Raw genomic sequence first — 15,970 nt, 5'->3', positions numbered from 1 at the left:
ATGATCCTGAAGGTCTATGAGAAAGTTTTCTTAACACTTACAGGCTAAGGATTAAAGTGAAGTACAAAATTATACAGAATAATTTTCTTTTGGGGTTTGACTACAACAGAAGAACAGAAGTAGGTTCTTTATAATAATCATAATAATGAGGATTCATTCAGGAAGACTAAAATACACGAGTCTTGATCTCAGTGGTCATACAAGCAGTATGACTAATACTAAATAACTCCAAAATCTTGAAGGTATGCAACAATATTCTCATTTTAACTCCTCCTATCAGAGAATGCTGACTGCATGTTGACTCGGATAAAACGATGAAACCTGCCCTACAGTAGACTATTTTATTTTTTTAGTTAAATTATGTTTCCCAGACCAAAAGCAATTTTCCTTCAGCTATCCACTTTTTTTTTAGTTGGTATTGCCCAGACAAATTATATCAGCCATATGCTATCGGAAGCAATCACACTTATTGGTGTGATTTATGGAGGATTTCAGTACACAAACTCGAGTGAATTGTAAATCTGAATATAGTTTACTATTTTGTAAGTAACATAGGCTTTTCAGTTGTTTGCTTTCTGTAATCAAACCATACTTTAATAATGCATTCTATTGCTGTTTTTGTTGTGTAGGCCTTATATAAAAATAACCAGTAGCAAGTCAAAAGCAAAGAAAAAAATGGCGGGGTACAAATTCTTATGGCAATCATACTTGTAACATTACATATATTTTGCAAAACAAAACTGTCTTTTTGGCAACGTTTATCTGTGATATTACCCTTTGGCAGACCCATCGAAGTATTCAGAAGATTTTACATCGTTCATTCATTAAACACAACTTTCTGCAGTAAGACTGAAAGGGTCTTGACATGATTTTCCCAGAAAAGCCTTTCCCAGCCAGCCTTTGAATCAAAATCTACTACTCATTAGTTTAGTTGTTTCCTTTTTACACCGAGTTTTGCTTTTCTCTTTGTGGTTTGCTTTCAAACATCAGATAACATACTTAAAAATGCAAAGCGGCAGGTGTAGTAAAATGTTCTAATACTTGAAAATGACAGTAAGACTGAAGGTTGCATTTTAACCCTTCTGATTCAACCTTTCATCATCAGTGGGCAGAAGTAGTGCTCTTTTATATAGCACAGAACAGAAGCATTTCATGCAATGATATTATAAAGACATAAGCAAGGTTGATAAGTTGTTCCAAGGCTGGGTGACATACTATATGCTGATTAGCTGCCACTCCCATTCATGAATAGGCTAGTAATGCTGACTAGGAAAGAAAGACTCAAGAAGAAAACAAGATAGGTTTTTGGATTAGTATAGAAATCTTTTCAAGTTATTCTCTATGCAAGAAAAACTGCTGGCACTCAAGTCCATTAGTAACACAAATGATAAAAAATGTATTTTAATCAGGAGTGGATGATAGAAATATAACAAGCTAAGCAAAGAAATATATAATTCAGTAACAAAGATTGGAATGAACACTGCATGTAGGAAAGTAGTAATTAATACATGATTCATGTCATAAGGACAATTAAATATTGAAACAGGTTGCCCCAAAATGTGAAATATCTGGTCTTGCAGATGTTTAAGATGCAGCTAGACAAAGCACTAAGCAAACTGGTCTGAATTCAGTTTTGACCCTGCTTTGACCAAGAGGTTGGACAAAAGGCTTCCCAAGGTCCTTTCCAATCTGTACAATGTTGTGACACTATAAATCTGTGTACCTGAAGGGGTTCCAAAACAGTATCAGCTCCAAACAGGGATAGGTTGATGCATTCAAAAAGTAAGAAAAATTCTTGAACAGAAAAGGAATGGACAAATAAGAGAGTACCTTTATATGACTTAGTCTACCAGCCTCCTGACTTCAAAAGAAATTGTGCAGAGCTTACTACAAATTAGAAGTCACTATGAGCTCAAAGGAATGACCGCAATCTGATAAAACTCTTGTACTCCCATTTAAAAAAAAAAAAAAAAGATTAGGATTACTTCCCTCAGCAAGGATTATATGAAGAATAGATTAGGAATTTCTGATGTCCCTTTCTCAAAGTTTAAAGCAAAATGACATTTAGTTAAATTAACAAATGGATAGTCAAGATCCAAAAAAAGAACTGGTTTCCTCTTCATTGCTACATGAAGATTTCATGAATGTTTTATGAAGATCAAAAATTAGGAAGACTTAGTTATTATATAGGTATATACATTACGCAAAACAGATGAGTTTCAAGAACTGTAAAGGTAAAAGGCTGAAACACCTCATCAACAGTGTTACAAGCACTTCATTTGGAGTTAAGCTTTATGTTAGATTTAATACTTTTAGTATCTTAAAACATTAAATATTCATAATCTGAGGAGATGAATTCTGTGTTAGTGCTAGTTGGAGAATGATGGTTTTATTCAATGACAGCTTTTAATGCTTGGATTTTTTTTTCCCCACCATGCATTTGGATGCAGAGTAAAAAGAGGAAGGAGTAAACCAACCTCTTGAATATTTCACAGAACACAGTTGGATGAAGACAGTACATCTCTTTCTCTCTCCTCCTCCATTTTCTGTTTCTTTTTCCCCCCATCCTCTTTCTCTCTAGCTATTCTGTTTCTCTGAAAACATTTCCAAAAGTTTTCCAACATTACCAAAACTTTAAGTCAAAATAGAAATTTTCTTAGTTTTATTTCACTGAAATTATTCAATCCAACTCAAGTCTATAGGAAATTTAGCAGCCTAGCCTAAAAAAAACTTTTAATATTATAACAAAAATCTAGAAGAAAATCTTAAATGTTTCCTAGAAATAAGCACATAATAAATTCAAACTAGTGTGAAAGACTATGTTTAAATGAGCTTAGATGTGAATTTTTAAAACACCATTTTATCAGAAATAGAAACTGTAGCCCAGAAGACTGCTTTGCCATCTCTCTTTCTGAACATTTTAATCTTTTGTAGCATCCACATTTGACTGCTATCTCTGTGCTTAGATGGTCTCAAGAGGCAATGAGATGGCACAGTTTCCAGTGACCTTGGCTGTAATAAGAGGCAAGAACATTAAAATTCTGAAACAAATCTGAAAAGGGAATCTAAGTATGGAAAAAAAAAAGTATCACTGCAATCAGTTGCAATATCACACATTCATCTGGTAAAAGGTTCTCCTTACTAATTACAGGAGCAGAAATGGAAAAAGAAAGGATCAACATGGGCTATGCAAGAACCTTACTACATGTTCCTCAGGAAGCAACAGATCCTCTGCATAGGCAAATTGCTGAAGAGCACAATGTGGTCTTCCTCAGTGTGAGGAACACAGGAATCTACCAGTTAGTTGACTGACTTATGATTTTGGAGACAGAAGTGCTGCTCGTGGTAAACCAATCTAAGTAGTGTAAATATGTGATAAGCCTACTTCTTACAGGACCCCTTGAGACCAATGCAGCTGAGTACTGAGCACTGATTTCATTTTCTTTGCATTTCTTTTGGAAGACTGCTAGTTATTTCTGTGTATCTGAAAAGCTTATCATCCCATTCAAAGTGGGCAAGACACTTCTCTATCTCAGGATGCTTTGCCTAAACTCATCAGAAAGGCAGTTAACAAAATGAAACTGAAATATAGTAAACTAAATGTGTTGCACTTACTAGTAAGCTGTGAATTTAGTTAAGCTATCAGGAATAAAAGGTCAGATTCACTTTAATTACTTTCAAATGAGAGACCTTTTTCTGAGGAAGTGGTATAAGCTGAAGGAATTTTATATAACATGTATATGGAGAATTATAAAAATCTGAATGTAAATCACAGAAATGCAGAAACATAAAATATGTCCCCACTGAGATCAATGGAGACTCTTCCTATTAGCAAATTATTTCTGCCAATGCTATTTTTCTTAAGTATTCTATGCAGTTTTGCACAAACTTGCATTCATGCACATGTGCATTCACAATACATGTTTTTCCTCCACCCTTGGGACAAGATTATTCTATGGTAGAATAGATCTCTATCTTCAGATATTCTTTCTGACAGAAAAAAAAAGTTTTGCTCAGCTTCATTTCTTTGCCATCAGTTGTAGCTCTACACCACTTTTGTATCTCCCTTGAGTGCATACTTCAAAGACATGGACATTTATCTTGTCATTCCCTTATCTCACCTTTGCTTCTCTATATTTTTGTCTTCATTTTTTTTCCTCTTTCCTCTAAACTGTTTGTTCTTGTTTGTATCTCTAGACAGCCTCTCTCAGCATCTTTCAAGCAGTGACTTGATAAAAGTAGGGCTGCATAAATCCATGTGTGCAAATACTTAGATGAAAAATGCACTACCAGATTGACTGACAGAGTTGGTAAATACAGACAGAAGTCCCATGACTTCCTTAGGCTGTGAAGTAGCATCGCTCTGTTAGGTATCCAGTATTCATTCACTCAACAACTTACAAGAATAGTGGATTTTTATTTATTATTTTTTCCTAATATGGCTATCTTCATGTCTGTTTTGTTGTTGTTGTTGTTTTCCATTATTTCTGCTTTTGGTGATCCATTTGAACTTGTTTACATCTGCATTATTGTAGCTTCCTTATGTTTCTGAATGCTCTCAGTTTATCTGTGTAATTTGCTTGCGTCACTGAGTTTCAACTCCTTTGAGTTTAGGGACAAATTCAAAATTTTATACTTTGTGCACAGAAATCAACACAACACATTCTTGATTCCATAGTTCAAGGAATGGCCTCTAGAGGAGTCTGCTAAGTTAATAACAATACAACTACTAAAACAACATCATCAACAACAACAACAAAAAACAGCCTCGTGTAACAGAATTAGTGAAAATGAAAATCATTAAAACCAAGGGGGAACAAAACAATAAAAAGTAGGACTGATTCTTAGTTACTTAGTATTGCACTCTATGTACTCCCAAGTACAGATACTTACAGCAATGCAAGATGCATTTAAAATCCTACAATTATGATTTAAAAACATGTAAATGACAACACACAGGTTTAGAGCAGTAGAGTCATAATTCAGCTGATGTACAGAATTTTAACCCTACCTTTCCAGTTGACTTTGTTCCTTTCCAAATGCAAAAATAGCAGATAGTCCAAGCAGCGAGGAGGCACAGGGCAAGTTCCCAGCGAAGATTCCCAATATGTTCAATCCCATCAGATATAGCTAGCACCCTGCGTCTACCAAAGGGGGAAGAAAAAAAAAAGGATAATACTGGAGCAAAATAGTACTACATACAAAACACTGAGCTAAAACCAAGTCTTCTTCAATAAAGGAGACTCCTGGTTACTGACTAGTGAGTATGCATCAGGCTAAGAGAAAAGACACAGAAGAGAAAGTATTGGAATATTTTCAGTGGGTTTTACATCAGGTTAAAAATAAACAAATGATTGATTTTCCCAGGTCAGTGACAAAAATCAATAAGATTTGAAAATAGATTCAGCATGGAAAGCTTTTGTACAAAGTGAAAGTCAGAGACAAAAATAAAAAAAATAAAACTAAGTGCTCTGAATCAACAGATATACATAAGCCCAAAACAAAACACTTCAAGGGTAAATGTTTTTTCAGTTTTACTGTTTTTCCAGTAATAAATATTTGAGTTTTAACCTTTACTTTTACCTTGTAACATTTATTTTCATGAATTAGACTAACACCATAATCCACAACCAGTTCTCAAAGTAATCCATTCCAGCAGCTGGTCACTTGAACCATTATGCTGTTCTTCTCCAGTGGCTTAACGACATCTTAATAAATAAATGTTATTAACATCTATCTATCTCATGGCTAGAATGTTTCACACACTAAAAAGCAACTATGTATTACAAACACAATTCTCAGTGAAGACTTAAGAAGAGAATGTTTTAAAGCAACTGTTTTCTGGAAGCTGTCTACAGAAAGTAAATGCTCAGTCTTTTCTGAATGTTCTGTGAGAAGTCTCAAATAGCAGAGACACCTACCCTACCCATCCAAAAACCTTGGCTGGATTCTTTTGAAAAGAGTGGCATAGAAAGTAAATGGCAAATTAATGGCCTCTAAACAATTAGACCTGCTGCTCCCATTTAAGAAAGACACATGGTGCCAATCAACCTGAACTGTTAGCACAGTAATGAGTATTTAAATATAAAAAAGTACTTTAAATCACTTTGTCCTTTCTCTGTTCATGCAGAACAAAGGTTTAATGTTTCCCTTAGAAAGAAAGCAGCAACAAGTCCAGAACATACAATTAAACTATAAGATAAAATGCAGCCAAAGAATACATCCAATGAAGAGAAAGTCTTGCTCAGAGGGTAGCAGTGATTTCCTCAGCAGGCACAACACAGCTCTCCTTAGTGCCAGGGCCTTAGCTCTCCTGCTGAAACTGGCAGAAACAGCAGCAGCGGCAGATTTTGAAAGCAGGAGGCATTCAGAACTTGAAATTCGTCTCACAAAACCACAGTTCAGCCTGACTGTGGACACCCTTGTACCTGCCCTTATCCTTTTATTATTCAACATAAATTAATCAAAAAGGGGGAGCATTTTAAAAAATGTATGATTCTCCCCTGAATTCAAGAAGTGAGGCTGATATATGCAGTGGTCAGAGATGACAGAATTGATCACAGCTTCTTGTTCCTCAGCAGCCCAGCTTCTATCTAAAAACTGCCACAACCTTGAATAAATCACCCAGACAGGAGAAAAAGAAATAGCACAGTTGTCTTCCTCATCTCTAAACATTACAAGACCCTTGCACTACCTTATTCTCCTCAGATCTTAATGTAGATAAAGAACTGTAAAATGACATTAAAAGTGATACTCTGCAGTTTAGAATTACAGACATTAAAAAATACGTAAATAAATAAGAAGTTCTATAGTAAGATGCCCAGGAACAGCCACATCTGTGAAGGCCTGCACCAGCGTTTCATCACTTGTGACAGTACGTGATAAAGCAGAGCAGAAAGAAGGGGTAATTTATGTGCACAGTATGAATTAACCAGATTGTGATGGGAAGAGGTTGCCAGTACCTCATGGTCATTATAAGTGAAATCAGTTTTATTAGAGGGCCTCAGCATCACCTTAAGAAATCCCTGATATAAACTATGTGGTCCTGTAAAAGGAGATAGTGGGATCCCCAGACAACCTGCAAACTCCTAGGGATTTTATATTCTGAATTATCAAGTGATATTAAAACTCAAAATGAAAAATAGTAATTTTTATGAGACAAAAGTGCCCCGCTTGGGTAACTACACAAGCTTGACAGTTACAGGGAAGCCATGGGAGATAACTAAGCTGAATTACGTAACTAAATTATTGAGAATCAGAAACCTAAATTAAGGGATGATTTCCAGACATTTCTTTATGATAAAACTTTTTAGTTGTCAAATGTGGCATATCCCCCCAGAGATATTAGGATCTCATTGGCCATGTCATTTAGCAGCGGTGCATGCCAGACATACTGTAAAAAAGCATATATACTATATATATATATATATATATATATGCATAACATATATACAATATATTATAAAACTTACTATTAAAAAACAAAACACATCCAGTAAATGCCTCTGTAATTTTGCTTTTCAAATTCTGCATGCTTTCCAGTAGGAAACATGCATGTCTGTCCTTAACAACACTTCAAAAAGTGCTGTTCAGTTCAAAAACCTGAACTCTTCAGATAGAGTCTGAAGACTTATTTTCACTAGAAATAAAAAAAAAAAAGCCCAAGAACCTAGAGAACCACTGTAGCTGCAAGGTACAAACAATGATGTAGCTGGGGGTAACCATTTGAATTACTACAGAATTTAAGATCACTGCTTATTATGCACCATTTTAACCATAGTAACTTTGAGTATACTGTGTGAGTTTGCTGCCAACTACTTAAGACTGTGTGAAATTTTGCTGTAAAAATTATTTGGCTTGCACAGAGATCTGAAGATACAAATCATCAAGTATTGTTATATGTCAAAAATATGTTAAAACAGAAAATGATTAGAGTTTGAAAAGACTTCTTGTGGGTCTTGAGTTTGTTTTTGTTTTTCTGTTCCTTATACACAGCAGTTCAATTTCATCAACTGCCAGTAGCCCGGGAAAGAAGCCAGGAGACTGGTGGCATTTCAACATCTTGAACACAGTGCTGAGGAAATAAACTTCATCTGCATTAGGGTTAACTTGGAACTTGAAGGTGAAATCAAACCAGAGTAAGGTTTTTAAATCAGTGGTAGCAAAACAAAATCTACATAGGATATAGTGCCTGTAATGGAAAATTAAGGTCTCTTTTTTTTTTTTTAATTTAATCCACAGTGTGTTCGTAATGTGTATCACACTCAAAGACACATTACATGTTTGAAGGCTTCGCTATGTCTTTCTACACATACATAACTTGAGTAACTGTTATTGAAGGAATAGTTTTACTTTCCTTTCCACACATAACACAAAGAAAAAGAAATGACAGAAGTTGATAGACTTGAATAAATAAAAGATAAATGTAAGTGGAATAGTAGGACTTAACTGAAGCTCGGAATTCTTTGTATTTCCTGTTACATGCCAGAAAAGCTGATGGTTGGTCACAACAGCATTTAAAACTGACAATCTAATCTTGGCTACATGGCTAATTATGACTACAGAGTGGTTTCATTGTGGTTACAGCTTATAGTACCAAATACTATAATCAAAATGCATACAGTTCATGTTGAATCAAAATAGAATTGTAGATAAAACAAGAACGGAGTGGGGAAGAAAGAACAAAGCCATAGAAAAATTTCAGCATACGTTCAGTAGACATAAAATAACGTCCTCAGTAAGTAACAAGACAGTATTCTATGACCTTTTGCTACCTAAATTCCAGGAACGTACCGTTGCTAATGGTAACCTCTCTTCTTTCAATTGACATCATTGTACATATATGTCCTAGCAAAATTTGGAAAAATAAAGATCAGTAAGTATTACGTATTTATCGAAAGTGCTTTTGCTTGTGAATTTACTCAAACAATTTTTGATTTAGCAGCTCAGCAATCCTAAAGAAAGAAGGAAACTTCTCTTGCTAGAATTGCTGCAGACAGGCATATTATGAGATAACTGTTACTTCTGACTACTCATAGTAGAAAAATAACCTTTGCATCCACAATTGAAAAGTAAGAGTTTGAAAGCTTTGGCTACTACAAGTGCACTCTTTTGGGACACAGCAACAACAGCACTACACTTCCCATGGGCTGGGAGAGCACTTTTCCTGGGAAAGGGCATCTTCATTAAAGTGTTCCAATGTGCAGGGCTGCAGCAAACTCTTGAAAATAAAAAGGATTAACTGCTACCATGCATAGTTGAAAGGAATGTACCAAGGTAATCATTGCATTATTTTATGATTTGGAAAGTTGAAGAAAAGACAATCTATTTCAGGAAAGTTCCTCCATGTTCCCTCCCTGATTTGGAGCATTGTCCAAGACATTCTTCTTTTACAAAATAAATAAATAAGTCAGAGAAAGCAGCCTCCCACAGTCACTTCTCTTTCTGTATCTGTTCAGCCAGGAACAGGCAATGCTATCTACATACTCTGCACCAGACTCTGTCCTCAGCACATTTTGTGTGAAATGGAAGAAAAAAGAAGCCACTAAGCAACAGTGGTGCTGCTGTGGAGTAGCCTTTCTGGCTACTGGTGTGCTCCATGTTTTGGTATGCTCCTTTCACACCTGCAGATTTTTCAGACCTGGTTTATATTTACCTTGTAAACCTTTTTACTGAGCTCTTTGTGCAAAAAAAAAAACAAAAAACACCTAGCAGTTCTGAGCAGCAGTAGCACACAGCTTTTTCACCAGTTCAGAAGTATCATTATCTCTCAGACATACTCTATTCCTAAAGTAAGTTTTCCATCCAAAGATGTTTTCATTGTACTGTCTACAGTTAATATTCTTTAACTTCTGTGAAAATGTATTCTTTTGAGTATTTCATACCTAAATGCACTTGAGTATTGTGTGCAAGTATACAGTTGCTGACACGCAGACTTGAGCAGATACTAACTTGATTCTGAAACCGGTGGCATTCAAATTCCATGTACCAGGATCCTTTGTGGATACCTGAACCGCAAGGCCAGATAGCTACCAGCATCCAAGGCTCTGGCAAACATCTGCTTGAAGACAATCACACAGTGGACTGTTACACTGTCAGATGCTTATTCAGGTAGTTAACCAGCACAAAGTCAGCCTCCTTTGGAAGAGCCATAGTGACTGCAGTACTTCCAGACACACTGGAAGGCTGAGATGTTTTCCCTGGACACACAGATAAGTAAAGCAGCATTCTTTTTGTCACAGAGATCAGAGGAAGCTGCTTATCTAACAAAGAGTACTTGTGACACATTATTTATTGATGAGTGTGGCCAACGCTCATCAATAATTAGGAATAACTATATTATATAACTATAGGAATAACTTTGAAACAACTATTTTGAGTTGTTTCCCCACCAGCAATATTCATTCTCCGTTGTCTGAGTCACTTCACTTTTCCCATTACCTTATGTAGAGAATCTTAAAAACTGAATGCTGCAGCTCACTTGACCCTGTGACCTTCCTAGGCAGCAGCATTGTGTGTTCTTTCTCAAATCAGTGCTTCATCAGCCTCTTTCCTCAGCTCTTACAATTGGAATGAGCTTTAAGGGATCTCTGAGTGACTGAAATTGCTCTTTTGGTTCTATTAAAACACTAAACTCTACTGTACAGCACAGAAGCTTTTCTGTCCAGCAATATCTTTTGGAGATTTGCAGCATTTTGTTATGTTGTCTAACCTGTGCTAATTGCTGTCTAATTTGGAAGAAAAGCTGATCCATCAATCTGGATTGCATCACTCAAAGGTGGAAAAAGGAACAGTCTAGGAAGAACAAAAACTTTTGAAAGACGCTGGTACGTGAGTGAGCAAGAATGAAAGAAAAAATGCTTATTTCTAATAATAACATATAAATGTACAGCCAACGGTATTTCAGAGAAGATTCCATGCCTGGTTGAGTAGTTCCTGTTTACCAACTGGACACACTAAAACCCTCGAGGTAAGGGATAATGGCTAATAGAATGCAAGTTAACCAAAATTACACGCTTCCCACCTTTCTATGAATATAGAATGGTTTTCTCTCATAATGAGAGCAAAACAGAATTAAGCAGGAAATATGAGATACTAAAGATATAAGACAGTATACTCCACTGCTTTAGATACTACCATGATAGACTTTTTACAAAATATACTAAATGTTAAAAGATATAAAACCCCATGAAACCAAAAGGCTAGCAGTTTAGCTGGTAAAATTCATGCAACTTTACTTAAAAATATATATATTACAAAAGACCACAGAGAAACTCACACAGAAAACACATGGAAATATCACACACATTTAAGAACTTGCCTAGCTTACTGTATATACTCTGCCCTATATATTCGCACAGCTTTTAGAAGATAATAAAAACCCACTATAAAATTCTGTTAAACTAAGAAATCTCTTATGAAAAAACATTTAACTTTATGTTTGGCTTTCTGAAAGCAGCAGACAGGTAATTCCCAGTGGTCACATCAGTGAGAATTCCACAGCTAGAGCATTATGCACAGCTCTAAAATATTTACCTCTTACAGCGTATTTTCTGTGACCTACACGTATCAGAATGAATTATTCCTAGTTGAGCCACATTTGCTGCTGCTCAGCCTAGTTCTTTCCTCTTGAAGTCCTGAGAGGGTTGTATGTTGTACATTCGTTATCCACTTTTCGCATTTCTTATCTGTTAAAAAGATTAAACTCTACTCAGCAGACTTCTCTAAAATTTCCAGTTTCTGCTTGCAAATAACAACAAGTATTTCTTATGTTAACCAATGTCACATTAAAGTCAGTACTTATCTGAATACAATGTGACACCACTTAACAACTACTGTGCGTATCAATAAAAAAAAATCTGCATTTTTCGTATACGTGTGTGTACTTATAGCTAGAGAAAGATTGCAATATACAAACCCTGCACACCCCACTTATCCTCTAGCTATTCCTGACCTATTTTCCTTCAACCTGTTTCACTGAAGTCACGGCAACTTCTTCTTAGCCAAGTCTGAGAGTTTAATCCTATCAAATGGCTTCTTTTGTATCATTCCACTCACCTCTGCTCTATAGTTTCTTGGTACTCTCTCAACATATCCAATAACTCTTTCAGTCTTTGTGCAGTTTTTCCCCTACTCGACCTACTCCTCTCTGAAGAAGTCATGCAGTGATAAAAAAAAAAAATCACCTTTTTATTCACCTTCAGAGTGATGTAAATTAGTTCAGCATTCAGGCTGCAGCAGCTGTGAAATGAAAGTACCTAGAAGAAATGTAAGTCAGCCTGGTTGTTCTCAAAAAATTCTGTTGAACCTCTTAGGCAGTCTGTAGACTTGTACTCAGCTGTTCACTTTTAAGTGTTCATATAATGAGAGCTACAGACCACAGAAAAAAATTTAGAAACATTCCATGATTTTGTAAAATAGTCCTTCATAAGTTCTTGGCTACAAACTCATGCAACAGATGAGTGATGGTAAACACTCACCTCTTCCCCCTGGAATATGCAAGTATGAAACTCTTCCCTGAAAGGCCAAAAGAAATCATTGTCTTGACATATTTCTCATATGCACTGGCCCTGCACTAATTCCTAGTAGAAAAAAACAAACAAACAAACAAAACAACACAAGGGACACAACGCAGCAAAAGTATAGCTTGTAAGTCAAAAGAGAAAAATAATATTGTGAATGTTCAGGAGCTATTTGGGGAGATCCTGAGTCCACATTTACAACTACTGACTCTTCATAAAGTAGCACCATCCTCTTGGAGCTTACAATTCTTAACTAAATTGAAATGAAAAATTAAGCCAGTAGAATTTATTTATTAACTAAAACCAATAGTTTATGATTTCAATTCTGCTGACTATCTGTGGAAGGGACTTCAGGAGAGTATCAGTTATCTCTCTTTCTGAACAGCAGGACAACTGTGTCTACATAATTGTTTAAAGGCCTGCACTGACTGATATTCTGCAATCTAGAGGCAGCCCCAACCAATGTCTAATGAGTCTTCCTCAGGAAATCCTCCTGACATAGAAACTCAATTTCCTTACTGCTACATTAGAATATAATGGGAAAGAGTGAAAAGCCTACCAACTTCTTTTCCTGCTTATTAGCTAAATTTTTTTTTCCTCCCACATCAAGAACATCCATCCTTTAAGAATTTAAATTGACTAAAAAAACTAAGCAAGTATGACTTGTACATGAGAAAGGCAGGACTGGATGTAATCCTGTGGAAGGATACTAAACTGGATAGTTGTGGTACAGGTGCCAGGAAGGCACTAGCTATAGACAAAGGAAAAACAAATCAGCTGAGGAGTTAAGGTAAGAACTGAAATAGCTCACCAATGTCCCAGAAGCATGCTAACATTTAGGTTCCATCTGAAATGATTTGTCCATGTCCACACTTAAGATTAGAAAACTGAGAGAGAAAGGATTTCCCTCTACTCAGCACTGGTGAGGCCACACCTGACCTATGGCATCCAGTTCTGGGCTCTTCAGTATAAGACATACATGAAGCTACTAGAGAGAGTCCAACAAACAGCATCATAGATAATTAAGTGACTGGAGCACCTCTACTATTGGAAAAGGCTGTAGAGAGCTGAGACCGTTCAGCCTGGAGAAGAGGAGGCTCAGAGGGATCTTATCAATGTATACAGATACCTGAAGGAAGTGTGCAAAGAGGTCAAAACCAGACTCTTCAGTAGTGTTTCAGTCCATTGCCTCTTGTCACAGGAGGTTCCATCTGAACATCAAAAAACTCTTTTTGACTGTGAGGGTGACCAAGCATTAGAACAGGCTGCCCAGGGAGGTTGTGGAGTTTCCCTCCTTAGAAACATTCAAAAAATACCTGGACATGGTCCTGAGCAGCCAGCTCTAGGTGGCCCTGCTTGATCAGTGGTTGGACAAGATGACTTCCAGATGTCTCTTCCAACCTCAATTATTGCTATTTGCATACACAGGGAGAACAGGCTAGGACAGAGAACTAAAATCATTGAGTACATCTATCTTCCTGGAAACCCTGGAAGGCTTCAGAGTCCTATATTCATATTCATAGCCCTGTTCTACCCTAAAGCATATAAGGTCTTCTACCAAGAAAACTCCCTATCAAACTTCCGGTTATTCAACAGTATATGACTTCAGAACAGCTTCCACACTTTCCTGTTAATACTGTGCATAAATAATTAAATACTTATTAGTATAAGGACTGGAACTGGATGGTCTAACTATTAACCTATAAAGTAACAGAACAGCCTCTGTAAATCCTTACTGTCTTCAAGTACCCTTTTCAATCTAAACCATCTAAATAAGAACTGAAGCAGCAGAAAAATGATCCTCTAAACTTCTGGCTCAGGCACTCACCTCAGAAGTTGTTAGGATCCCCATCTACACCCCATGACTGTTTATATTTTACAACAATTAGAGCAGGTTCAATGTGAAATCCCCATCCCATACAGACCATGTTCAAGGAAGTGAAACACATGTATTTAATTTCTTGAAACAAAATACAGCAAAGAGCATTCTAAATATTGAGTCAGAGTGAAGGAGACAAAGGACTTGTTGCTTTTTGAATAATTCCCTTAAAATTTCATGTAAGAGCAAAAAAATGTTTTGTTTAAAGCCAAAGAGCAATTACTTGTGTCAAAAGTTGTAGTAAGTGTATTCGTTTAAGTAATTTTTTAAAGTCTTTATCTTTGGAGAGTGCAGAAACATACATTTCTTTGTTTCTTAACTGAAATAAATCAGCACAACTTAACACTAAAGAATATGAAAAAAAAATAATCAGGCCCCTCACACTTAGCACTTTTACTCTCTGTAGCTCAGATCCCCTTCTGTAAAATGGGAAGAATTTGACCTTACATGGATTTTGTGAAGGTAAATGAACACAAAAGTAATCAAGATCTATGATTGCAAAGTCACTGATACCATAAGCACTCTAGGAAGCCTTGATTAAATTAATATCTTTGTATGGAAAGGAGAAATATAATAATAATGAGAATACAAAACATTGGAAAAGGAACATAGAGAAGAACAACAAAATATTCAATGCCAGCATGGTGTTTGCTCTCTATCCATCCTCTAGCTGGAACAAAGCAGTTTTACTGAAAAAAAAAAAAAAAAAAGTGCAGTTCTTCAACTACAGATGATCATATTCACTAAAGACATCAACTTAAACTTGCACAACCTCACTTCGAGCATTTCCTAATACTCAAGTGCATGACTTTGTAACTTTTGATGCCATTTTTTCTGCACAGTAGAAAAGTTATGTAAAATATTCAAGATAAAAATCAAAACTGGGGAGAAATTTCATCTGCCTGATTTAGGCTAACATTTACCCTCGGCTTAGCATTTTGAGACATATCCCATTTCCTTCTTTGAACTGAAACCAGTCAAAAATCTGTGGTTCTGAGGTAAAACCAGATGAAGAGCTCATGTGAATCCAAACAAAACGCTGTTTTCACACGGCCTCTTGTGAACTGAACCGAAACAAGCAAGTCTGGCACAGCTCAATGTTCTTCTACAAGACATGCACAAAGGGCCTAGTTCTGAGAGGTGCTGAAGGTCTCTGGGTACAGAGCACTGCAGAATCAGGCCCAACTTGCTAATGACTTTTCATAAAACAGTGGGGATTAACCACAATGTGACTCTTGCAGTCATTTGCAGTCTGAATGAAACAGGAAAAACTCTTTGACTTTGCAAGGAAAGGGTTTGTGCCTTTTCCTTTTTGCTGAGAACAGCCCCTTTTCTTTTCCCTAAACAAAAAAAAAAAGTTTTTTTTTTTTTTCTCACTAGGCTTTACTTGGAAATGCTAAGGGTATGTCACTCCCTTCAGAGGATGACAGGCCAACAACTAGACCTTCTTTAGCAGAGGACTAAGTTGTTATACAGCCAATAACAAACTATTGAGGTGGAATCAACCACAAAACCATAGGTCCTCTGTCTGTCCAGCTCCCTTCCCAGGCACAAGAAACCTCAAATTCCC

The 15,970-nt window shown here is 36.3% G+C and overlaps 1 protein-coding gene across 1 annotated transcript in view; it reads right to left on the bottom strand.

Annotated features, from left to right (window-relative positions):
- The window catches only part of SLC6A11 (solute carrier family 6 member 11), a 91,703-nt gene that overhangs the window by 65,391 nt on the left and 10,342 nt on the right, over window positions 1-15,970 (bottom strand). Inside the window, 1 exon segment of the mRNA XM_035558291.2 lies at window positions 5,012-5,144. Within this exon segment, the coding sequence (XP_035414184.1) occupies window positions 5,012-5,144 (133 nt within the window).

The sequence above is a fragment of the Cygnus atratus genome, chromosome 10, assembly GCF_013377495.2.
Source record: "Cygnus atratus isolate AKBS03 ecotype Queensland, Australia chromosome 10, CAtr_DNAZoo_HiC_assembly, whole genome shotgun sequence".
NCBI lineage: Eukaryota > Metazoa > Chordata > Aves > Anseriformes > Anatidae > Cygnus > Cygnus atratus.
This window is presented reverse-complemented; position numbering and strand designations above follow the sequence as displayed.